This window comes from Chelonoidis abingdonii, chromosome 1 (genome assembly GCF_003597395.2).
Source record: "Chelonoidis abingdonii isolate Lonesome George chromosome 1, CheloAbing_2.0, whole genome shotgun sequence".
Taxonomy (NCBI): domain Eukaryota; kingdom Metazoa; phylum Chordata; order Testudines; family Testudinidae; genus Chelonoidis; species Chelonoidis abingdonii.
The window spans coordinates 104,185,794-104,212,786 of NC_133769.1; the positions used below are offsets into that span (position 1 = coordinate 104,185,794).

A 26,993-nucleotide genomic window follows, 5' to 3' on the forward strand; every position below is an offset into this window, starting at 1 on the left:
AGGTACTCAGTGTCACAGCTAAATGGAACAGACTGTTATACATGAGGTAACATATGTTGCAAGAGACCATTCACAGTGAAGTTAACATTTAATAATTACTTATTCTAAAAAATTCTAGAACTTAATAGCTTTGACATATGAAGGTTACTCACTTACAACTGGAGTTCTTAGCCATCAACACTGCATAATCAGATCCTTGGGACTCATGCTGACCAATGCAGGATGGTAGAACCATGTGTTAACAGTGCTCATTAGGCACCCGTGTTCCCCTGCTCACCCAGTCTAGCACTTGAGCACTGTAGTGGGGTGACCACCCGCTCCAGCCTGGAAGGGGTTGGAAAAGTCCTGCAAAGGGCAAGGTAAAACCCTGGCTGATTGGGGGAAGTGGCTGCAGCTGGGACCACGCTCCAAACTGACCAACAGAGCCTTATAAGGCGGCCAGGGAAGTCAGGAGCAAACAAACAGTCTCCCTCTAGCTATAGAGGGAGATAGGTCTGGCTGCAGGGAGCTGGACATAAGGTACCTGAGTGAAGCAGGGCTGGGGAAAGGCAGAGGAGCCGGGGAGCTTTAGCCTGGAAAGCCCCAGGCTGTGGCCTAGCATTGGGCTAAAAGGTACTGGGAGTTGCAGAGGGCAGCCCAAGGGTAGGCCAAGGCAGCAGGTCCAAACCCTCCTTGCCAGTGATGAGTAGGCTGATACTGCAGCCTGCCCCAGGGCGTGGGGTTAGATGATGACTGGTAGTAGCCTTATACTGAGGCAAGGTGAGGATAGTGGGTGGGGGTTCCCCAGGGAGGGGAGACCCTAAGACTGAGCGGGTGCTAGTACCCCATGTAAAAGGGCACCGGGTCCAGGGAGGGACACGGGGGCCAGAGCACAGGTGGCTCATCGGCCTGCAGAGGGCGCTCCAGAGCTGGAACGAGCTAATTCCCAGGAGTCACCACAGGGGTGAGTTTGCTCGTCTACAAGCGCATTCTGATGGTGAGAGTTTAAAGGGGGCATGGCAACATTGCCCCCTCAGTTCCTTCCACTGCTAGAGCAGAAAACCCAAGATATTTTAATTTGGACTCTGCAGGAGTGGGGAAGGTGGTCAGGGAGCATGAATATGCAGAGCCCATTTCAAAGAACTCCAGTTACAAGTAAGTAACCTTCATTTCTTCTTTGAGTGTCCTCAGCATATCTTCACTCTTGGGATAGTCTTGCAAGCAGTACAGCAAACTGAATAGAGGTATGCGGAGTTCTTACTAAACAAGGATTGGAGTATCACTCTACCAAACTGGGTGTGCAACTGGGATGCCGTATCCAATGCATAATGCTTTGTGCAAATGTAAACAACCTCCACGTAGCAGCTTTGCATATCTCAATAAGGGCAATGTTTATAAAAAGCCATAGATGTAAGTTACTGCTCTAGTAGAATGGCTCTGCCAGGCTAGGAACAGTGAAAGAAGCCCTTCTGTAACATTCTTAAATGCACTAACCTATCAAGACAGGGGGAATGAGAGAAAGGACTTTACCTTTAAAGTTACCAGCACATGAAATAAATAAATATCTTGGAAGACCTAAAACTCTGTAGAAAAACTGACGCCACAGGAGTTTGAGATGCAAGATGTTGAGCCTATAAATATTATGCAACTATGTAGTCTTTTGCAGTTTGCTAAGCAGAAGCAGCACAGCAGAAAAAAGCAAAAGCAATTTCACCAACTTTTTAAAGAAAAAGTAAACTAGTTTATTGTAATGTCTACTTTAAATCTCTAATAAAGCAACACTTTTTTCCCTCATTTACTGTTTCCTTCAAGTAGGAGCTTATTTTCTAAGGTTTTCTATACTTTATGGATGTGAAGGTAATTAGTGCTACAAAAATTTCTATATACATTTTTATATATATACAGAGTATATAATTTTCTCCATGGCATTCCATACGTGAAGATGGAAGTTCATGGCACTTGAAAGCGGAGAATCAAAACAAAGCACACAAAGCATTTAACCAAATTCATTAAAATCACTTCATTTCAAAACACAATTTCCACTGATGCCTGTGGTGAGTACTGTATCTTGTAGACTTGTTTTTTGTGACAGTTCCACGTTTTGATGATATCTTTAGCCCGCTATAAACCTACAAATACACAACTACATATACCTGTACTGAAATTTCGGTCACAAAAACATAATTTCATTTTAATGTGGTCCCCGCTATAACACGGTACTTGGCATGGATCCCAAATCCCGCGTTCTAGCAAGAGTCCGGTGTATTGTTTCCAAAATTTGATAAATGCAGATGTCCTTCTGCAATAAGGAGGTAGTAACCCCCAGAGCTGGCTCTACTGTTTTTGCTGCCCCAAGCAGCGTGCTGAATTGCCACTGCTAACGGCAGGGGGCAGTCCGTGCACCGTTAGGGCGGCATGCGCATTTCCGCGGTGGCGGCAATTCGGCAGCAGCTTCTCTCTTCAGTCGGAAGACAGAAGCTGCACCGCCACGCCCAGCTGAACATAGAAGCTGCTGCCGAATTGATGCTGCCATGGAAACACGTGTGCCATCCTGTCCATGAGTGCGGCCAGTGCTTGACCCTCTCTGAGGGGATGAGGGGAGCCACTCCGGCCCACTACACACCGGTGGATCCGGGAAATTAGCCCGGCAGTCCTCGCAACAATCGCCTGCCCTGTGGGACAAGGGGCTCAGGCCCTTGGGCAGGGCTGAGCAACAATAACAGTTTATGGTCCAGCCCTAGGGCAGGGTGGGGCAGCAAACACTGGCTTTGGCCTCATCAGGCCAGGGAGAGGGGGAGTCTGCCACCTCGGACTGGGGTGGCAGGGGGGACGCAGGCCTTCCCACTTCACTGCGTCCCAGACCGGGGCCCTAGCAGTGGCCAATGACCCGCTGCTCAGTCAGTGGGGATCCTGGCTGCAACACACTGACATAAGTTCCGGTACGGCTGCAACCAGACTAGGGTCGGCTGCCCCCAGGCTACTTCCGAACGCCACCTCGGGACCTACCTGGGTCCTAACATCGGCCTCTGCAGGGTCCATGAGCATGGGCTCGTCGCGGCCGGGGCTGGGTGGTAGGTCCGGTAACTCCTCCGGATAGTCGAGCCAGGGCAGCTCTGGGGGCTCCTCCGGGTAGCAGGCACGGGGAAACTCTGGGGCCTCCTCTGGGTAGTGGGAACGGGGGAGCTCTGACCAGTTGGGGCAGCCGGCCCAGGCCGCAGGAGTTTCCCAGTCTCGAGCTCCCTGCAGGACGTCTGCTCTCTCCGGCTGCTGGGGCCTGACTGAGCTCTGAGGGCCTGCCTTTACAGTTCCAGGTCGGCGTCTGACCCTTTGAGGGGTGGGCTCAGAGCTCCTTAGCCCCGCCCACTCTGGCCTCCGTCTGGGCTCTTCCTCCCTTTGGGCCGGAGGGGAGCCACACTGCCTCACTACACGCCCTAACAGCCCATGGACTGCCCCCACTGTCCACAGTGGCAATTCGGCAGGCTGCTTGGAGGCACACACACCCTGACTGCAGCCCCTTGCAGACTGCCGCTCCAAGCACCTGCTTGGAATGCTGGTGCCTGGAGCGGGCCCTGCTAACCCCATAGATCTTGCAGTGGAGAGTGTGTCCATTTTCTCCAGCACTTCAGCAGTTTTTGAACTGAACAGCCCGTTTCCTTCAAAAGGTAAATCCTTAATTTTTGTCTTTGTTTCCACAGGCAAAGATGAAGATCATGTATATCTGTGGAGAGCTACGGCTGATGCCATAGCTCTTGTAGCGGTGTCAGAAACATCAAACAATGCCCTAAGGGCATGTTTTGCCACATTCTGGATCTTCTTAATGAGAGCAGTTGTTAAGCTTCTCTGATCCTCTGAGAGGTTCTTGGTTAACACTGAGATCTTTTCTCAGAAGTTAAATTAATATTTGGCCATTACTGCTTGATAATTGGCCACATGCATGTTTAAAGAAGCTGGCAAAAATAATTTTCTCCCTAGGGAGTCCAACTTTTTTCCCCCTCTCTGTTTCAAGGCGCTGAAGAAGTCAAACACTGACCTGATCTGGATCACTGAACTTACTGCTACCACTAGTGAATTAAGCTGAGGGTGCACATGAAAATAGGAGAACCCTTCATTGGGACCTGACATAATTTATCTGCCTGTTTTTAAGCTGAGTGATGAAAATGTATTGGACCAGAGATATTTTTATAGATGCCAGAGATCTTCTAAAATGGGCAATGAGATCTTACTCTTTACAACAGAGCCCAAAATGTCAAAAACTGGATGCGTGGTTTCTTCCCAAGCTACTGATGGTAATTTTAACTTGATGCCACTCTATCCATTAGCTCATGAAATTAAAATCACATCCTCAGGAGATAATGTTGCAATTACACCCTCATTTTCGTCAGGAGATGAGCCACTGTCCAGGCTACATATCTTGTTGTTGAAATTTCTGTAGAGATGTTCTCTGATGCTCTTCATCAAATAGTCTGTCCTGTAGCAGGGATGGAGAAAATTCTGTAGGTGTCAGATCCAGGACCCTTGGTTCCGGTGAAAGATGTACTAGGACTGAAGATTCATGCTTCATAAAGTGACAGTAGTAAACTAAGGTTGACCAATATGGCTAAGGACTCCAAGGCCATATAGGGCAATCCTGCTGGTCACTCCAATCCTTCATTATATCCTTTGTTCAGAATATAAGGTGCCAAGAATGGAAATTCTGATCTGAAAATGATCAGATCCCAGGCATGCTCGTGGGATCTGGCTCTAAATCTGTGGATCCAATATTGAAGCAGCAAGTGAAGTAACCATGGTAGGCATCTGGGTCATGTAAAGTGGTGACAAGCCCCTTCTTAACGATCCAGTTGAGGGTCTTAGATTGTGGAACAGATGCTGGAGATTCTCTGCATTTAGTATCCCATCTCAGTCTCTTATCAGGAGAGCCATGAGAAAGTCGGAAACCAGTTCCACACAATAACACATTAATCTGAGTCATATTAGAGGGTTTAGAGTGGGTCAAATCCACCAATCTGGAACTGGAACTTAGTGCCAGGACCAATCCCTTTCCTTTTTCTTTGCCAGCCCAAGATGTGAATGTGCTATAGATGGGTAATGGCTCCCTCCAAAACATTTTAAAACACTGAACCTGCAGGTCCGATACCAGGAAGACCTCTGGGCAAAACACGCACTGCTTGAACCTGTGTTTCTTCATACTGGATCAACCATACTGAAAAATAAAGCTTTTCCTTAAATCCATGATCTAATCTAAATCTAACCTAATTTATAGGTTACAGTAAAAACTAACTATAGACTACTAACTATAAAACTATTAACTAACAACATTACACTAAGATACAGGCAATAAGTATAAGTGGATCATGAGATCCGTTGGTTCACATTCTTTTAGTGCTGCAGCTGGAAGGAACTGGAGGTGCCAATAGTGCCACAACCTCTTTAAATCTCACCCTCAGAACATACTTGAGCACCAGATGCGGTGTGCGGGAGAGTGTGGGTGCCTAATTGGCACTTCTACTAGAAGATTCTACTGTCCTGCTGCACCAGTCCCAAGAGAGGGACTCCATAGTTGCAGAGGACACTCAAAGTAGAATTTCAAATTTCCAGTACTTTCCATAGAGAGAGCCCATCTGATCAATCCTAACTTGCATAAAACAAGCTCCCCTGCTTACATGCATCATTAAGATTGTTGTCTGAAAGAGAGAGAATCTTATTCCTTGAAGGAAAATACTAAAATAGTGAAAAGGTTTTCTAAAGTTGGTTTGAAAGTTTCTTTTCAATACATATATTCTTATTTAGCACACATTTTAAAAGTATTCAGTGAATAGTTACTTTTCCTTTAAAAAAAACTTAATCACAAGATGTTCTATATAACAAACAAACAATCTAATTCCCTTCCCAGGACAATACTAAACCACAAATATTAATGTGACCCATGACTAGAATTAACATGTTCTGCTAGAAATCAGAAATAAAATAGTAAAGTTTAATACGCAGCAAAAAAGTATGTGTGGGAGGGTAGGGGTTATTAGGTCTCTTCTTGCTAAACTTGCATTTAATACTTCATTCCAAATTCACTATTAGAACACTTTAGAAAGCTAAAAAGTAGAGTTCAGTCAGTATCAGTTAACAAGAGCTATTTAAAGAAGATATTAAAAAAAACCCTATAAACCGTTACCTGAATACCTGCAACTATGCCTTTTTATTAAAACAATTAGTTATATATTTTCTCAAAAATATTTAGTTGAAATACTTTAAGCATTTTTAAATTAAAGTGGCTACCAATCTAATAAGTTTAGAGATACAGAGTGGATCAGGTAATATCTTTTACTGGACCAGCTTCTCCTGGTGAGAGACAAAATGTAAGTACACAACTGGTCCATTAGATGCTCCCCTTCAAGCACACTTGCTAAGATTGTATAACACACTACCTAGAATTAGCAGGAGAGATTCACTCTCACTGGTACAGAGAGGTCTCATTTATTTCTTCTTGTACTACATAAATATGTTCCTCTCTGCCTTGGGTTATTTACTCCAAGGGTAGGCTAAGTAATAACTGTAATACGCACAAACAAATGCACAAAGCTGTATGTTACAGGCATACAGATATACAATTTACACATGTATAAATTGCATAAGACAAGCTGCCTTAGGATGTTTCATGCAATTACTTGCATAACCAAGAGCACTGTCTACATGTGAAACAGGAAGAAGGATGTGAACACAACTCAATAGTTAAAAAAAAGAATTAGAAGAGATATTATAAGTGAACTTACAACACCACTAGCAAATGTATTAATGTTCAAGTTTCAAACAATAAAAACTTTGTTTACAACTGTAATTAGTTAAAAATTGTAACCATATTTAGAAATTTAGTTTTATTATCTCAAACACAAACAAAAGCAAGGACTGAACAAAGAATGATGCAAATAATAACAATGAAACTGACACAACTTCGTACTCCGAATGGTCATGTCTCCAGTTTTAGGAAGATTTGGTACTACATCTCTACCTCAATATAACGCTGTCCTCGAGAGCCAAAAAATCTTACCACGTTATAGATGAAACCGCGTTATATCAAACTTGCTTTGAGCCACCGGAGTACACAGCTCCGCGCCCCCAGAGCACTGCTTTACTGTGTTATATCTGAATTCGTGTTATATTGGGTCACGTTATATCGAGGTAGAGGTGTAGTTAGTTGGACTAATTAATTGTGATTACTCACAAATCATGTTGTCCAAAATGTATGGGTCTGATACAGCCAAGTGCCGAGCGTCCTCAACACTTACTTTTCCGCCCCCACCTCAATTTCCATCTTATTTTCTCTACTAATCTGAAAAGAAAAGGTGGGTCGCTTCTTTTTTGGAAGGGGGGCAGAGAGTATGTTTGGGAAAGAATTTCTATTAGCTGATGAATAATCTGTATTTATTCTTATCATAGAAATGTAGGGATGAAAGGGACCTCAAGAGGTCATATACTCACTTCCCCCATATTCTATTTAGATTTTAAAAGAACCCATGGATTTAATAATTGCTGGCCTCAATTTTCAGACTGGGTTACCTAAAGTTAAGCATCAAAGGTCATTTCTAGACATCTACAAAAGGGCATGCTATGCACCTGAAAGTTAGACCTCAACACTCCTACCAGAACTACATGGTTTAAATTTTTTGACCACAGTTTAAGCTTTAAAACCTACTTTGATGCATTTACCAATGGGTATAGTTTGTATTTAATTCTTATTATCTGCATCAGAAATTCATTAATGAAAAACTGTACCTTCATTCCTTCTTCCCAACTAATCCACAGGTCACCTCGAGTCAAGAAGCATGCCACAGCATGTCTGGCTAAATGGTGAATCCAACCTTCCTGACGGAGCTGTGTCATAATTGCATCAATCCAAGGAAATCCTGTCCTGCCTTCTGCCCACTTGGCCAAAGCTTCAGGATTCCTATCCCATGGAATCTGAACACAGATGGGATTTCCCTCCATTTTATCAAAGCGTGGATTATTAGTAGCTGCTGTGTAGAAAAACTCACGCCACAGGAGTTGGCCATAAAGGGAGAGGGGAGGGGAGCTGTTTTTCTTTACCTGAAAGGCAACACAAAAAGAAAACAAATTTTATTAGAATTTTTTTCACTCTATATAAACATGATTATCTGACCAAGTTGAGTTCATACCTTTTTGTATAGGTCTGTTAATTTGAAATAAAAAAGGCGACATGACAGACAGCCAAACCGCAGATAGGGACTAAGCCCTGTGGGACTTGCAAGAAGGGAATTTGCATTCATTCGTGGTCTTTCAAAGTTTGCTACCCAAGCCTAGAAAAAGAAAAACAAATAGGTAGAATACAGACTAGATGATCCACAGGCAGAGAGGAAGATTATAAAGTTGAATATACAATTGAAATATAACTGATGATTAAGAAGTTATCTTTATAGTCACTTTTTGTGACTTTATTGAAGGTATTTCCACTGGAAAAGGGGTTCATATATTTTTCAAAACTACATGAGATGTTATCAAATTTTCTTCTAGTTGTTCAATTTTCATAAAAGTTGAAAGTCTGAATTTTTATCGACTTGTAAAAATCATTACAAAAAATAATAGCAATTCAATCTGTATCAGGATATAGGTCTTTGTTGCAGTTTCCTGGAAATTCTGTTCTTCTTTTCCCCACACTTATTTGTAACAGTAATTAACCATGGTTTTCAAGAGACCAATTTTTGCTTACATCAATGATCTGCAACATACCTTTCGTTCTAAGTGCCTTTCCAGTCGTGTGAGAGCTTCTGTTTCTCCACCTGGCCACACTGCTGAAGGCAAACCATCTGTATCAAAACCTGATGAGTGAATTAAAAGACGAAAAAAAGATACATTTTTTAATACTGTAGCACAAAGAACCAGTAGTTATCCCTATTCTTGGAGAATAACTGTATCATGGCTTGAGAACATCACTGGATAGCAGAATACAGCTTTTAAAACAGTGTTTGACAAAGTAACAAGTCCTAGCAAACTACTTTAGAACACCATTTACCTGCAACCAGCTTAAATATGATTTTTATGCTCTATTATAAAAGGCAAGGGTGGAAAGATCTTACTTCAATTCCTTTTTACATTTCCCTTGGCATGGACAGTTTAAAAAACCAAACTATTTCCATTTTTTTTTACAGTTTTGTTTTTGAGTTCTCAGCTCTGTAACATTTGGGATGGAAGAACTACCGAGATTTTTATTTTTCAAAGAGATAACCTTCTCTATTAGATTTTAAGAATGCATAACAAAAACCAGCCAAAATGGAAACAGCTTATTTTGAAAAATTTTAAATTTGGAACTAAAATTTACAGAGACAAGTCTTTATATTCTCCATGTCCACTGAAGGTAATCTGCTGCAAGGGATATTTAGGTCAGATATTCGATATTGGGAAAAACATTCCAACTGTCAAGATAGTTAAGCACTGGAATAGGCTTTTCAGGAAAGTTGTGAAATCCTTGTCATAGGAGGTTTTTAAGAACAGGTTTACTTGGTCCTGCCTCAGCACAGGGGGCTGGACTAGATGGCCTCTTGAGGTCCCTTCCAACTCTATAGTTCTATTATTCTGTTCCAGGGGTAGGCAACCTATGGCATGTGTGCCAAAGGCGGCACACAAACTGATTTTCAGTGGCACTCACACTGCCTGGGTCCTGGCCACTGGTCCGGGAGACTCTACATTTTAATTTAATTTTAAATGAAGCTTCTTAAACATTTTAAAAACCTTTGTGATGGGGCAAGGCCAGATGGCTACAGTAAAGTACTGAGAAACAGGTATGTTAGCCCCAGGCTAAACAAATCCCTAGTACCCTGGTAACCAAATGGCAGTTGCTCCAGGTTAATCAAGGCACCTGGAGCCAATTAAGATCTTTCTAGAAGCAAGTAGAGATAGCTACTTAATTAGAACACTGCAGCCCCAATCCAAGCAGGCTAATCAGGGCACCTGGGCTTTAAAAAGGAGCTCACTCCAGTCAGGCGGGAGGAGCCAGAGGAGAAAGGAGCGTGTGTGAGAGCTGGAGCAAGCAAAAGGAGCTTGAGAGTGAGAGTGAGAGAGAATACTGCTGAGGATTGAAGGAGGACAAGCATTGTCAGACACCAGGAGAAGGTTTCCTGTGGTCCAGGATAAAGAAGGTGTTTGGAGGAGGCCATGGGAAGTAGCCAGGGAGTTTGTAGCTGTCCTGCAACTGTACAGGAGACACATCGATAGCTGCGTCACGGCCTGGGCTGGAACCCGGAGTAGAGGGCAGGCCTGGGTTCCCCCCAAACCTCCCAACTCCTGATCAGTCACAGGAGGAGCTGACTCAGACTGTGGGTTTCACAAGAAAGGAAGATCACTGAGGTGAACAAATCTGCCAATAAGCGCAGGACCCGCCATGGTGGAGGAGGAACTTTGTCACACTTTATTTACTTTACATACAGTAGTTTAGTTATATTATTACAGACTTTTAGAAAGAGACCTTCCAAAAACGTTAAAATGTATTACTGGCACGCAAAACCTTAAATTAGAGTGAATAAATGAAGACTTGGCACACTACTTCTGAAAGGTTGCCAACACCTGTTCTATTCTATTGAAAAACTGAGTGCCTGGGAGCAGAGCAGAGAACCAGGAACTAACTCAGCAACCAATGAGAAGGATATGCTGCATAACACAGGGACGCAGTAATCAGTGCAGTAATGTCACTGAAGTAAATGCTTAAGAGTTCTGTTAGATTGGGCCTTTAATCTGCAATTTTTGAAAGGGATGAGGTCAACTTGAAAATTTGTATGACAATTCTATACCTGCTATAGTGACAAATTACACTCAAGAATACTGTAACAAGAAGCTAGTAATTCCTCTGCCCCCCAGAGATTGAAAAGACATTTGTTAGAGGAGCAGAAAAATCCTTATAAAAATGTTTTTAAATGATTTGTAAGAGTCTGGACATATTTAAAAGGTGTTCCAGGAGAAACTGATGGTGAACGTCAAAAAGGTCAATTTGTCAGTATCTCTTTGATTCATTATGCTATGTTTAGTCTGACATGTTTTCGTATGTGCACTTGTGTTTGCCAGATTCAAACAACAATGGTAATTAAACAGATTACTACTGTAAACAATATTATGTAAAAAGCGATCTGCATAGTTGTTACTAAGTATTTAATTATATACTAAATTGATCAAATATATGTTTTTTACTTTTTGTTTTCTTAGACCCAAGCTGTGTGATTTGAATTGAACTGGACTGGACAGAGCAGTGGAGGTGTGACAAGATTTTTCCAGACACCTATGGTGACAACCTGGAGGCAAAGTCGTATTTGCTTGTGTTTAATGGAAGTGACTGAAGATTAAATATACTACAAACAGAGTGAGGATAAAGGAGTCTTTTTATTATTTTACTTCATTTACTTTATCATAATGTCTTTGTGACTTTGCAGAAATAGGTTTTTAGCACAGTTTTGTATGAACACAAGGTACTATCCTGAAGCACAAAGATAGGGAAGGTGTTTGATGCAAAAAAGAGGAGCTGTAAGTATATAAGCAGGAGTGTTGTAAGAAAGACATGCTCTACTCCGTGCTGATTAGACCTCAACTGGAGTATTGTGTCCAGTTCTGAGCACCACATTTCAGGAAAGGTGTGCACAAATTGGAGAAAGTCCAGAGAAGAACAAAAAAAAATGATTAAGGGTCTAGAAAACCATGACCTACGAGAGAAGATTGAAAAAACTGGGTTTTTTTGGTCTGGAAAAGAGAAGACTGAGAGGGGACATGATAGCAGCTTTCAGGTATCTGAAAGGGTGTCATCAGGAGGAGGGAGAAAACTTGTTCCCCTTAGCCTCTAATGATAGAAAAAGAAGCAATGGGCTTAAACTGCAGCAAGGGAGATTTAGGTTGGACATTAGGAAAAAGTTCCTAACTGGCAGGGTAGTTAAACACTGGAATAAATTGCCTAGGGAGGTTGTGGAATCTCCATCTCTGGAGATATTTAAGAGTAGGTTAGATAAATGTCTATCAGGGATGGTCTAGACAGTATTTGGTCCTGCCATGAGGAATGGACTCGATGACCTCTCGAGGTCCCTTCCATTCCTAGAGTCTATCAATCTATAAGTACATAAAAGGTTGTTACAAGGAGGAGGGAGAAAAATTGTTGTTCTTAACCTCTGAGGATAGGTTAAGAAGCAATGGGCTTAAATTACAGCAAGGGAGGTTCAGGTTGGACATTAGGAAAAACTTCCCATCAGGGTGGTTGAGTTCTGGAATAAATTGCTTAGGGAGGTTGTGGAATCGCCATCATTGAAGGTTTTTAAAAGCAGTTTAGACAAACATGTCAGGAATGGTTTAGATAATACTTAGTCCTGCCATGAATGCAGGGGACTGATCTAGATGACCTCTCGAGGTCCCTTCCAGTCCTATGATTCTAAGCATATTAGCCAGTACAGTGTTTTCAAACAAGTGTACTCTGATATCATGGGAAGATGGTTATGCTGCAGGAGGCCAAAAAATATAGGGTTTTACCTATCCATCTAGCCTTGTAAAAATAAATAAATAATAATAATAATAAAAAAATAAGTCTTCAAGTCACTTGTTCAGGCTTTCCACATTTGCTTTAGGTTGATCTGCTGTCAGCAGTTTTAGTTTAATTATGAAGCTTCAGCGTAAAAGTCACCTGAACAAGACTGAAATAACCATGTAGGACATTTTATAAGTAATACCGAAAATGTGTCTAACACAGTGCAATGAATGAATAAAAGTCTTATAACATACCTAGCTCTTCTAGTGACGGAACACCATATTTCTCATCATGGTCATCAGAAACTGGAGTAGTGCACTTTTCCATTACTTCTGCAGTGATGGTTTCCACTGGCATCTCCAGGGGTTCCATTCTACTGATTAAAGTCTGAAATCTTTTATAGGTAAGAGGTGGCTGGCCCCCATTTAATTCTATAATCCTGTGTTCAAAAAACATAATTGCCTGCATTTAATACAAGTGCGTATTACAAATTTTATATATTATACACACACATTTTGTTCTTACCTGCAATTTGAATTCTGTTTATACATACATACATACATACACACACACACACACCCCTAGACAGTTTAAACCTTAATTATACCATTCCAGTCCCACTAGGGAGACAGAAGAACTTAATTGCATAACAAAGTGATTACCATTCTTGCTTTCTGGGTTTGAAAAAACAACAACCCTCTCCGCAGTAGACAAATAACGAACAAAAAACAAATATATACACATCCTCAAACAGACTACAGACATCAGTAAAAATAAAGTTATTGCAAAAACATACATACAAGCCACCAATTAAAAGCTTTACAACTGCAATTTGGAAGAAAAAAAGATTACTGTGGTATTCCGATGGAATAATATGGTAACTTTACTTAGGCAAAAAATGAAGATCTAAATGTTTTTAATGGCAGCCACTGTACATGCATGCACATACCCCACCCCGCTTCTATACTCCACTTTTTCCTTAAAAGAATAATTTGCTTCTGATATACCCAAAACTCCAGAGAACACTGAAGCAGAATTTAAAAAAACCAACCCTAATATTGTGCCATAGAATGGTAAAACCATGTTGTGCAGAGGGAGCAGCAATTTTTATTTATTTATTTATTTATTTATTTTAACTACTTCATTAATTTGTTCTCCCCACCCACTGATGAAAGGTCAACCCCTGGGTTCCAAACAGTGGGAAAAAAATATAAATGTGAGAGATTTTAAATAAATTATTTTTAAATTAGCTATAATAGTATAAAACTGGAAATTATAACATAGTTAATAAATTTATCAAAATCTCAATGGGACCAATACTTTACATTTTGTGGATTATGTATGTATGTATGTAAAATAGGAATCTAGTACTAATCCATTAAAAACAGTGGTCTGTAGAAAAATATAAATGACATCGTGCAAGGCAAGATGATGATATCAAGCAATCCCCAATAACTTTCTAGATACATAAATGAAAGAAAGGGAGTGTTTGAAAAATGTTCGATTCAGAACTAGCTCACTAGAAACAGTTAAGGACTTTAAACTTCTTGACATATTTGCATACTGAAGACTGCAATAATTTGAAGCAAGGGTATTGATCTTGACCATTAGTATTCTTAGCAGGTTCTTTATCACCCTGATGGTGTGGAATGGTAGAACTGTTAAAAATTGGTATTTATTTAACTATATCCAAAATCTAAAATTTAAATAAAACAAGAAATCCTATGTAAAGTGAATTATAGGCACTACGCACCATATCCACACAAAAAATATGCAGCCATTTTTATAGACCGATTATGGCATATTTTATTAAAAGACTGATATGTTGGCTTCCTTGACCCATTTTGGAGTTCAAAACTCTACTTTGTATTGAAATAAGATGTTATTATTTCATTAGGGGGTGTAAGGAGGAGGAATGAAACCTGACTAAGCTTACAGTAAAGAAGACTGCAAACTGTGCATTGCAGTTTCTGTGCAAAACAATGACTGAATGCTGCATAAAACACACAGATTACTACTCTGTGAACTTACGACAGTGGTAACTTACTTGTCTAAGTCATATAATGTATGCGAAATTCGTACAATGACCTCCACTCCAGCTTCACTAGCCAGCTTCTTAATTGCTGCATCCCTCTCCTTCCCAAATGGCTCAGAATCATATTCAATAGAAAGTTTTGCAATGTTCCATTCCTAAAATTCAGGAAAAAAATGTTAGTTAGAAACACCAGTTGCCACGGGGTAGAGGGAGAAGAGATACTTATTCCTCCACATCTAATTAGATAATAATCTAGTCTTGCACATCAGAAAAAGTCAAAAATCTTAAGAGAAGCAGTAGCAAAGAAACTAAAAACCAGGCCTCCCTCTAGCCATTATTCAGCACCACCTTCTCAGAGAATAAATGCTGCCCTTTAAGCATTCCTGGCAGTTTTAACTGCATAGGAAGCTAAATTCTCAGAGAGAATTAATCCAAAAATGATCAAAGTGACTTTTAAAAAATTATCTCAAAGAGAAAACCAAGATGCAGTTTTATAGCCTCACAGCCTGAATCACCTGATATGGGCCAGACACAGTTGTTTTATTGCGCAGCAGACATACTTTTGGTGGACTCCCAGGGTATCCCACAGGCCTACTTTCTTTGTTCCCTGGACAGTTTTCCCACACTGCACCACAAACAAAGGACTAGAGTGAACACATTTTGGAAGGGCACTAGGAAGTCTGGAACATGGGTGGTTGGATGCGGGCCCACATGATGCAATGTAGAGACTGGAACCAAGGTTCAACAATTCCTAACCTGGGGTTACAAATGAGTATAGAAGGCTCAAGCCCTAGGTTAACAAACCCAGGGTCTGCTAACTTGAGTTCTATTAAGCCTGCGCTTACATTGCAGCACAGACATAGTCTTAATAGTCTTTCTGAGAGGCCTCTACAGGAATCTTCCTCTAGAGAGTGTTTGTGCTGAGATGGCAGGGACATTTCTGTTGATTGGAGACCAGTGTACAGAAGGACAAAGGGTGACAGAGAATGTTCTATCGCAGGGGTGGCGAACCTGTGGTTCCGGAGCCACATGCGGCTCTTCAGAAGTTAATATGGTGCCTATATAAGGATCACGTCTCTGGGGCTGGAGCTACAGGCGCCACCTTTCCGATATGCTGGAGTGTGCTCACTGCTCAACCCCTGGCTCTGCCACAAGCCCTGCTCCCACTCTACCCCTTCCTATGCCCTCCCCTGAGCCTGCCATGCCCTCGCTCCTCCCCCTCCCTCCTAGAGCCTCCTGCATGCCACAAAACAGCTGATCGGCAGGCATGGGGAATAGGGGGGAGGAGGCGGCACTGGGAGCAGGGGAGCTGATGCGGGGCTTCTGACATATTACTGTGGCTCTTTGGCAATGTACATTGGTAAATTATGGCTCCTTCTCAGGCTCAGGTTGGCCACCCCTCTTCTATCTTGAGGAGTCTCCATTTAATTTTCCAGTTCTTCCTAACTCTGAATTGAAGTGCATAGCAGAAGTTGCATTTTTAAGGGATGTGTGTTTCCCTGAGGCAAGGGATACAGTGGGAATGCCCATTACTCACAAGGATGGCCTCCTGGAACGTGTGGAAGCATCTGAACCCCAATTAACCAGGAATACCCTCCTGTTGAGGTAAAAACCTTCCCAGAGGGAAAATAAAATAAAAAAAGACAAAACGGATCTCATATAAACCAACTACCAGCTACCCTACACTAACTAAACTAACAACTAGGATAAGAAACATCTATAAGGCAAGCTCAAAGTGGACACTGCTGAAACTCCATCTCAGGCCAAGGTGAGCAAAAAAACACTGTAAAAAAATTCTCCCATTGAAGGCACATGTGCAGCTGAAGTGGAGAACTCATAAGGACAACACTCAAAGGAGGAGAACAAGCTTTCAAGCTTCACAGAGCTCTTCCTCAGGTCTGGAGAAGTTAACCAGAGGGTATGTCTACACTGCAATTTAACATCCACAGCTGGCCAGTGTCAGCTGACAAGGTCTCAGACCCTGGGCTCCAGCCCGAGCCCGAATAGCTACATTGCAGTTAAACAGCATCATAGCCTAAGCCTAATTCAGCTGACGTGGGCCAGCCAGGAGTGTTTAATTGCAGTGTAGACATACCCAGATGTCCAAGCTACATACAAGGTAGGGCAGATTGTTAAGCATAAGGGATTCACACACAATCTCTGGCAGGTTTGAATTGTTTAGTAATAAACTCCCCACACAAACTTTAAACATCTTCAACATAAATCCTTTTAGAGGCTAGGTGTCTAACTTTTCAAAATAAGTCAAGCAGTATCTAGCAGAATTAGCTTGACAGCTAGCAGTTATAGCTTGATTCTATACAATTAGAAAAGTTATGATCCCTGTTTCCAACTTTAAAGTTTATAAATTTAAGAGGAACAGTTTGAAATACTGGATTCTTCCCCGCACCCCAAAAAGATTCCAGACTCAATAAGATGAGACAGTGAGACACACAGTGGATAACGTGGGTGGAGGGGAGCCAGACTACCCTGAACCCACTCAAAAACCAACCAAAGAATTTAATCTCTATACAGGAATCTCATTATAGATTAGGGATGAAAATAACATTTCTGTCCATGAACCCTGAACAATTTTCCCAGAATAAAAACTTCCTCTCTACTTCAGGGAGAACTGTCAAACCAGGAGGAAAGTTAGCAATAGCATAAAATTTTTTATATACTTTGCAGGCTATTATGAGCTATATTTTATTTTACACAGAAAAGAGCAAAGTCAAAATCATTTCAATCAATTCATGGGAACATCAGTCAACAATGAAGCTGCTAAGCAAAAAACCCACACATTTCTTTAAATCCTTCTCTCTCAGAATAGGAGCCCAACCAAAACTCTCTAACCTTAAAAAGTAGTGAGGGATTCAAAGGTATTTAGGTAAGTAGCGATTTAAGTTAAAGTGCAACAGGACGCAAGTCTTCCCAGACAAAACTAGTTTGATGACTGAAAGCTTAAAAACTTCTGAGTGGAGGCGAAATAGTGTATGAAAAGAAAAATGCTGCATTTGAATTAAAACACTCTTCTGCCTAGAGCTTACCTTAAAGAGCCTGGGAAACACATCTGCTGGCTGTCCACGAATCACAAACAAACGAGAATTTAATTTTCGTAGATTGGCATCAAGATCTTCAAGACACTGAAGCAGAAATCTGTGGAGAAGAAGAAAGATCTTATTACAAAGCAACATTTATCCTCCTGAAATAGTTCAAACAAACATTTTCAGTTAGGAAAGGCAAAATAGGAAGGCGACTACAAGTGGATAGTCAAATAGAAATTACCAAGTTTCCAGGATTTTACAGAAGACCTGCGTTCATACATGCATATTCTTATCAAGGTTCAAATAATACATACTTATTTTGACTACAGTTGTTTATATTCACAAGATGTATTGTTCTACACTGAACTGAAAAAAATCTATCTGCAATGCAACTTCACTTTTCTGCATCATACATTTTAACTTCGGAATGTGCCAAAATGAATGTTAGTTATAATTTGGAGTGCAGTTATTCAATAATGGAGGGACAGCAGGGGAGTGAAGAACAGGAGTCAATCAGTTGTTAGGAGTATAAACACTTTGTGTAGCAAGGCCTCATACAATACAGTAACCTAAAATGTGACTGAGTACTAGTATAGCTAAGGTCACACTAGATGACGGATGGCAACCCTTTGGCACCCGGCCCACCAGGGTAAGCACCCTGGCAGGCTGGTCTGGTTTGTTTACCGGTTCACTGTCCCAGGCTAATTGGGTGGGGCGGGGGAAGAGTGCGACGTGGGCCGAGGGACGTGCTGGCCGCCACTTCCTGCCACCCTCATTGGCCTGGAGCGGCGAACCACAGCCAATGGGAGCTGCGATCGGCCAAACCTGCGGACATGGCGGGTAAACAAACTAGCCCGGCCTACCAGGGTGCTTACCCTGGCGGGCCACATGCCACAGGTTGCCAATCCCTGCACTAGATGATTATAAAAGTCCCTTTTTAACTTAAAAACCAAAACCAATAAAAATAGGATTTCTATGTACTAATTAAGATTTGTGGATTCCTCTGGAAGCCACAAAATTTCATTGCCTTAGCTATCAACCCAGTAGGATTATTTAAACAAGACAAATTAGATAGTCAAACCATGAACCCTATAAACCAACCAAAAATGATCTCTAGTATGGCCAGTCTACAAGTTTTCCAAATGGAAATTATTTTAGCAAGTCTCTCCAAGTCCATAAAGCTTAAATATGACATTCATTACTAGTACAATTAGTTACCATGAATCGGCAGTATAATTTTTTGGCATACAGCAGTTAATCTATGCAAATTAGGATATAACTGTTTTTAGATATTTAACAAGGAGTGTGGAGGATTAGTTAATGCTTATAAATTACTTCGTGAAATGTTATGCAAGTCTGAAGTATTCTAATATTGCAAGTATTACCTACCTCACTATTTCCCCACCCATCCAACACACACACACAAAACTTCTCATGTAGCAAGAAAAATCCATCATAGGTTGGGAAGAAAATACTTTTGGTGGGTAAGATATACACTAATACGGTAAATTCTGAGGCATTTAGCTGCACTAAAAAGGAACTCATCTCCCCCTTGTACAATATTGTACAAAAATGAAAATTTAAGGAAGATGTTTAAACTAACTGCCAGCTGAAGTTAGTCAACAGAAATAGATCCTGTTGTCTAGGACATCATAAAACAATCACAATTTAGTTAAACATTGCGGACTCATTAATAGCTTTAAACTAACAATACAGCTTTTGCCTGCTGCTAGCCTCCATACACAGAAATTCTACCCATAATTCTGATAGGTGATATGATTCAACAAATGCAGAGTGATGGGTATCCATTCCCATCAATCAAGCACACTAACAGATAATTTCTAATCCCCATATTTCATCTCTGCCAGCATCTCTCTGCTCCCAGCACAAGGACTTTCAGTGCTGCAATTTGTTTTGGATTAGTACCAACAATAACTACTTTTAAGGAGAGGAGGACCAATTTTTTGACCAAAGGACAAGTGTCAATAGTGATTAAGCCTGTTCACAGAAAAGAAAGAATAATCAAGAAATTCTGTTTTCTGCGGTCCTCTTGCCATCCGTGTAAAGTGATGGGTTCCAAGTAGCTGTTCCAAACAGAATGAATACAAAGAAGGAAAAACAAAGGTTTCAGCTATACTCACCTATCTAGGTATAGCTTCCCAGTTTCTCCATCAAGACATGGAAGAACTAGATCCCAACTAAACACTAAAATAGATGCAACAGTGAGCCTGGAAAAGGAGGTACATGTAGGTAAAGATGGGAGGAGGATAATGTGCCACAGTTGGAGGACTAGCTGGCTGAATGCCATGCTTTTTTCAGTTACCACTTGAAGGGTTTAATTATTGTAATGGGATGGCCAATTCTCCTACCCATTGGGCCAAAATTACTGCTATGTGAAAAGCTGTTTTCCAGGACCAAGAGACAAAGAGGCTTCCATATGAGGTACCCAGGTGGATAAGTTTAGTTCCAGAAGTCCTTTGACTCCAGGAAAGAATAAGGGGACCATCAAATAAACAAAGAATTAGCTACTGCAGCCTGACACAGCTTATGTAACAAGAATTAGATCCTATAGGAGACCTTTAAATACAACCTCAAAATAAAATGAAGGCAGAGACTTGAACTACAAGGAACTAGAAAACAGAGCCGTCTCTAGGTAACAGTGAATCGGGGTGACTGCTCTGGGCCCTGCGCTTTGGGGACCCCACAAACCAGTGTAATTGGCTGGAGGGTGAACTGCTAGCTGGGGGAGGTTACCCCCAGCCCCCCCCTTCCACCAGGAAGGCAGGATACCAGGAGAAGAGCATGCGGTGGTGCCGCTGCAGCCTTCCAGCCCCAGGAAGGCAGGAGGCATGGGTGGCCAGAGTGTGCGCGGGGCCACACCTGGCTATTTGGGCAGGCACTACCTCCTCCAGGTGTGTTCAGCCCCTGAAGTGACGTCACTTCCAACCCAGGCCCCGCTCTTCCAAAGGGACGGCACTGCTAGGGTGTAATCTTTTGTAAAATCCTGCTTGAAGAAAATATAGTGAGAATATTTTCTTGCTTAGTAGTCAGCACACAAATGAGTGATGGCAACATAAATTATACCACATTCCTTTTAAAGCTCTTTCTAGATCCCAGAGGAGCTAAGGTGTTAAATGAGTAGTCAAGCAAGACAGGCCACTGCAGAGAATCTAAACAAATTATTTGCATCAGTCTTCACTGTAGAGGATGTTGCAAGATACCCACATCAGAGCTATTCTTTTTGGGTTACAAAACTGAAGTACTGTCCAAAACTGATGTCTCAGTAGGAGAGGTTTTAGAATAAACCGATAAACTAAAACAGAAAAAAGTCACTGGGACCAGACAGTATTCTGAAGGAACTTGGATCTGAAACTGTAAAAACTACTAACTGCAACATCAGCAGAGAATCCTGTGGCACCTTATAGACTAACAGACGTTTTGGAGCGTGAGCTTTCGTGGGTGAATACCCACTTCGTCAGCTGCAACATGTAACCTATCACTGAAATCGGTCTCTGTACCAGATGACTGGAAGGTAACTAATGTAACACCAGTTTTTAAAAAGGACAGCTGAGATCCTGGCACTTACAGGCTGGTGAACTTTAATATCAGGAAAATTCATTGAAAGTATCGCAATGAACAAAATTAATCAGACACATGGATAAACATGGATTTTATAAAAGGAAGTCATGCCTCACCAATCTGTTAGAATTCTTTGAGGGAGTCAACATGCATGCAAATAAGGATGATCCAGTCAATACAGTGTACTTGATTTTCAGAAAGCCTCTGACAACGTCCCTTATTAAAGGCTCTTAATGAAACTAAGTAGCCAGGGGATAAGAGGGAAGGTCCTCCCATGGATCAGTAACTGGTTAAAAGACGGGAAACAAAAGGTTGGAATAAATGGTCAGTTTTCACAATGGAGAGAGGTAAACAGCAAGGTGGCTAAAGGATCTGTACTGGACACCTGTGCTGTTCAACATATTCACCAGTGATCTGGAAAAGGGGTTGACCAGCGAAGTGGCAAAGTCTGAAGATGATACAACTTAATTAAAAAGTTAAGTCTAAAACAGACTGCAAAGAGTTACAGAACGATCTCACAAAACTGGGTAACTGGGAAACAAAAAGGCAGACGAAATTCAATGTTGATAAGTGCAAAGTAATGCATAATGGAAAACATAATCCCAACTATATATACACAATGATGGGATCTAAATTAGTTGTTACCACCCAAGAAAGATTATGGAGTCAGTGTGGATACTCTGTAAACTTCTGCTCAATGTACACAGCAGTCAAAAAAGCTAACTGTATCTTATGAACTATTGGGAAAGGGACAGAAAAGAAGACAGAAAATACCATAATGCTACTATATAAATCCATGGTACACCTGCAGTTTGAATACTGTGTCCAGTTCTAGCCATCTCCAGAAGAATATACTGGAACTGGAAAAGCTTTCCAAGAAGGACAAAAAAAAAAAAAAAAAAATGATCAAAGGTATGGAACAATTTCCATATGAGGAAAGACTACACAGATTAAGACTCTACAATTTAAAAGAAAAGATGACTAAGTGGGATATGATTGAGGTCTACTAAATCATGAATGGTGTAGAAAAAGTGAATATAGTCTTTTTACCTTTTCACATAATACAAATACCAGGAATCACCCAATGAAATTAATATGCAACAGGCTTAATAAAAAAAAAGGGAAGCCTATTTGTATATATTTGTTAACGTCTAAGATTTCTGATTTACCCCAATTAATTGTATATTCTGAGAGGAGTCTAAACTTATTAACAGTAGTTGGAACGTTAAGAATGGTAACCTCAGACTTAGATATAAATACAAGAGCATCATCAGCATAGAGCACAATTTTCTGCTGTTTGGCCCACCCCAATACCATGAATATGTTGATTTGCTCGCATTGCAATGGATAGAGGTTCTACAGCTAAATCAAACAGAAGAGGAGAAAGGAGGCAGCCCTGCCTCACACCTCCATATAATGAAAATGGGGCCAAAATACCACCACTAGTAACTACCCTGGAAATCAGGTTAGACTATAAAAACCTAATCCAAGCAATAAGTTGTTTATCAAATCCAAATTTTGCTAACATAAGAAATAGTGCCAGTCCCTGTGGTCAAAGGCCTTTTCAGCATCTAAAGAAATGACAGTTAAGATTCTAAAGAATCTTATGAAGCGGCAATAATATCAGTTGACGTAAATTACACTGGTCTACAGTTTTTGAGAAGTCGTCTGCTTCAGAGATAAAATGTGGTATTTATTATGTATTTTGATGTGCTGAATTCAAATATGACAATTAAAACAACTGATTGGCTACTGTTTCTAAGATATTTAAGTTTTTACATTTTATGTCTATGTATATTGTGTAGATAGTAGAGTTTTAATCATAAATTGTAAACCTAGGTCTTTTCATGTGTTTATGGTTGCTTTACATGATAATATTTCACCTGTCCTGTTTATGTAACACTTTAAAAATCAGCAAAAGGGTTATATAAATAAAATTTATTATGAAACAAAAGGCAAAAAACTATTATGTACATAGTTTAGTCCTATTCAGTGTCTACTCGGCGCTTCTTGGCTTGTCTCTTGTATTCATTAAATGGAGCGTCTCTTGTCACTGTCCAGCAATAGTCTGCAAGCATTGATGGGCTCCATTTGCCCTGATAGCGTTTCTCCATTGTTGCAATGTCCTGGTGAAATCGCTCGCCGTGCTCGTCGCTCACTGCTCCGCAGTTCGGTGGAAAAAAATCTAGATGAGAGTGCAAAAAATGTATCTTTAGTGACATGTTGCAACCAAGGCTTTTGTATGCCTTGAGGAGGTTTTCCACCAACAACCTGTAGTTGTCTGCCTTGTTGTTTCCGAGAAAATTTATTGCCACTAACTGGAAGGCTTTCCATGCCGTCTTTTCCTTGCCACGCAGTGCATGGTCAAATGCATCATCTCGAAGAAGTTCATGAATCTGAGGACCAACAAAGACACCTTCCTTTATCTTAGCTTCACTTAACCTTGGAAATTTTCCACGGAGGTACTTGAAAGCTGCTTGTGTTTTGTCAATGGCCTTGACAAAGTTCTTCATCAGACCCAGCTTGATGTGTAAGGGTGGTAACAAAATCTTCCTTGATTCAACAAGTGGTGGATGCTGAACACTTTTCCTCCCAGGCTCCAATGACTGTCGGAGTGGCCAGTCCTTCTTGATGTACTGGAAATCTCTTGCACGACTATCCCATTTGCAGAGAAAACAGCAGTACTTTGTGTATCCAGTCTGCAGACCAAGCAAGAGAGCAACAACCTTCAAATCGCCACAAAGCTGCCACTGATGTTGGTCATAGTTTATGCACCTCAAAATTTGTTTCATGTTGTCATAGGTTTCCTTCATATGGACTGCATGACCAACTGGAATTGATGGCAAAACATTGCCATTATGCAGCAAAACAGCTTTAAGACTCGTCTTCGATGAATCAATGAACAGTCTCCACTCATCTGGATCGTGAACGATGTTGAGGGCTGCCATCACACCATCGATGTTGTTGCAGGCTACAAGATCACCTTCCATGAAGAAGAATGGGACAAGATCCTTTTGACGGTCACGGAACATGGAAACCCTAACATCACCTGCCAGGAGATTCCACTGCTGTAGTCTGGAGCCCAACAGCTAGACTAGAGCCAATCAACAATTTTAAGCATCATTTTCGTTCTCAGTGACCCAGAATTAGTAAAGTTTGACTCCATTTATTTCAGAAGCATTTTGGCTGTAGAGCAGTGTTATCTGAGCCATGTCTATTATGAAGGAAGCCCACCTCATTTATATGCGTAGCATGTGAAAGAACTTTATCCAATTGCATAGCAAGAGCTTTAAGTAAAATTTTAACACCACAATTGATTAAGAAATTGGTCTATAATTATTATCTAGTCCAAGGTCTTTCCAGGTTTAGGAACAACTGAAATTACAGCTCCTCTTAGAGTGGGTGGCAGAGTTTGCTCGTTCTTGGCCTCACTGGAACATATTCAATAATCTAGGTGTTAAAAGTTTCAGAGAACTTTTGTAAAATTCAATTGGGAACACATCTGCACCAGGAGTCCTTACAATCTTTACTTCTTTTATAGTTTGAATCAGTTCTGTGATTTTTATGAGGGCATCTAAAAGTTCCTTCTGAGAGTCAGATATTTGTGGCAGAAACAGTCCACTAAAGTTATGTATGGCATCTTTATTGATTCTCTCTTCTGCTAAATATAGTTTTGAATAAAACCAGTTGCAACTGTTTATAAATACCTGTGTTGTATATAATTTATTGATACCATTGCAAATAGTAGCAACCTCATTTGTTAGCTTCTGCTTAACTCTGTATGACAACACTTTGACAGCTCTCTCGCCAGATTCCCAGTAGCTCTGCTTCAAACAGAATAAAACAAACAGCATTTTGGGACAAAAGTTTGTTGATTTCGCATCTTAGATTGAAGAAGGTTCTGAGTTTCTCTGTGGAAGTTGAAGAAGCATAATCTACTACACCCAAGGCCTTAATTACCTTTGTAAGGATATGACTTCTATATTCTCTTCATTTCTTTTTAAAAGCGCCAGAAGAGATGATACAGCCTCTGCTGAAGGCTTTAAAAGATCCCCCAAAGTGTGGCAGTTGATGAAATGAGGGGGTATTTGTTTAAAACAAAAAAAAGTTTTAACTCCTGTTGGACAGAGTTCAATGATGTATCAAACAGCAGAAAGGCATTTAATCGCCACATTTTAGTTAGAGGTGCATACCCGGGGGGCCTAAAACATATCTGTAGGAGCATGGTCAGAAACAACAACAGTAACAATGCAACAATCAGTGACAGAGTTGATCAAATCTTATGACTAAGAAATAGTTCAATCTTCAATATGTTAAATGAGGTGCCGAAAAAACCAAAACCCATAGTCTCTGGCTGTAGCATTACCCAGGCTCCACACATTTTGTAAACTTAAATCAGCCATGTGTGCATGACATACCTGATGAGTATTCATGTTTTTATATGGAGATGGAGAAGATTTATCAAAGACTGGATCTAGAGTTTCGTTAAGTCTCCAGCTGTAACAGGATGGTGGCTGTCATTTATACTCCAAAAATGAAAAAATTTGGGATCATCCTGGTTTGGCACACAGAGTTTGGCAAAGATGGTATAGAATTGCCAATTTCAACCCTGAGGACAGTAACTCGGCCTTCACTGTGAGACATTATGCTCAGAATATTAACATTCAACTTTTTATCCATTAGTATAGTAATGCCCCTTTCTTTAGAATTAAAGCAACTAGAAATTGAGAAGCCTATCCACTCTCTATTCAGTTTTCAAGCTTCATGTTCCACCACGTGTCCCCTGGAGCGTGGCAATGCCAAAATTCTTTTTAAATAACTAGTTTTTTTTTTCCTTTTAACAGGGTTACTAAAATCCTTTATATTCCAGAAGACATTTAATTATAAGAAGCTTCATTGTTAAAATATATTGGAAAATATATACAGTCGCATTTTGAATAAATGAGAAATTGCAAGTTTTCCTGAGTAGCACACAGTTCTTGCATATCTAAGCAGTAAAAGTTATATAATCCAGGCATAGGGTATTGCTTCCCTGTACATATTCTAAAAAAAGTGAGAAAAATTCCCAGAATAGGAGGGCAACAAAAGAGGGTAAGTGAAAACAAAACAGAAGAGACAGCGGAGAGAAAAATACACATTGGTACCATACATTCGAAAAGAAAAATATCTGTTTACATAGCCCAAATATACAAACTTGACACGCAGAGGGTCCAGACAAGTCAGGTGAAACTTGGAGATCCTCCCACCCCTGGAACCCCAAACATTACAGCTATAGTTATCTAATACCAATAGAACCTTGATACACTAGTATCTAATAAAGTGAAGCTTTAAATAAAATTTATTAACCAAATGATATATTTTACACTAATGCTCCTTTCCCGTGAGCTAGGGCAACAGGCATTAAATCAAGAATAATCCTCTAACCATTAGTGATGGGGAAAAAAGAAAAGGAACTAACATATATCAATATCAACTAGAGCCCATCAACTTGTTTAGAACAACCATATCAAATTGTAGAGAGCAATCCAAATTTCATATGGTCAGACCATCCCCAAGATGTCTCCTCTTGTTAGGGTTGAGTTTGCAGATTTTTGAGGTACTTTCCTGCTTCCTGAGGGGAAATGAATGATACTATCTTCTCGCCAATCTTAATATGGAGTACTGCAGGTATTTAGTAAAATAATTCAAGTCCATCTTCCTGGCCAATTGCTTTGCTTGGTTAAAAGCTGGCCTCACTGCAACCACATCATGGGCATAATCTTGAAAGAGCAGTATTTTAAATTACTGGTTCTCCCCATAACAGCTCCTTTTTTCCTCTCTTGATTTCTGCAGTTTAACTTCTTTAGAGGTAAACTTCAGGAAA

General features: G+C 40.6%; 1 protein-coding gene across 2 annotated transcripts in view; it reads right to left on the reverse strand.

The window, feature by feature from the left end:
• CRY1 (cryptochrome circadian regulator 1) overlaps positions 1 to 26,993 on the reverse strand; it is an 83,850-nt gene that overhangs the window by 20,403 nt on the left and 36,454 nt on the right. For both annotated transcript variants that reach the window (XM_032772120.2, XM_032772121.2), the window contains exons 2-7: positions 17,555 to 17,663; positions 14,523 to 14,665; positions 12,730 to 12,914; positions 8,716 to 8,804; positions 8,145 to 8,285; positions 7,744 to 8,055 (exon numbers count right to left, since the gene is read on the reverse strand). In XM_032772120.2, the coding sequence (XP_032628011.1) occupies positions 7,744 to 8,055; positions 8,145 to 8,285; positions 8,716 to 8,804; positions 12,730 to 12,914; positions 14,523 to 14,665; positions 17,555 to 17,663 (979 nt within the window). The remainder of the gene's footprint in view (positions 1 to 7,743; positions 8,056 to 8,144; positions 8,286 to 8,715; positions 8,805 to 12,729; positions 12,915 to 14,522; positions 14,666 to 17,554; positions 17,664 to 26,993) is intronic.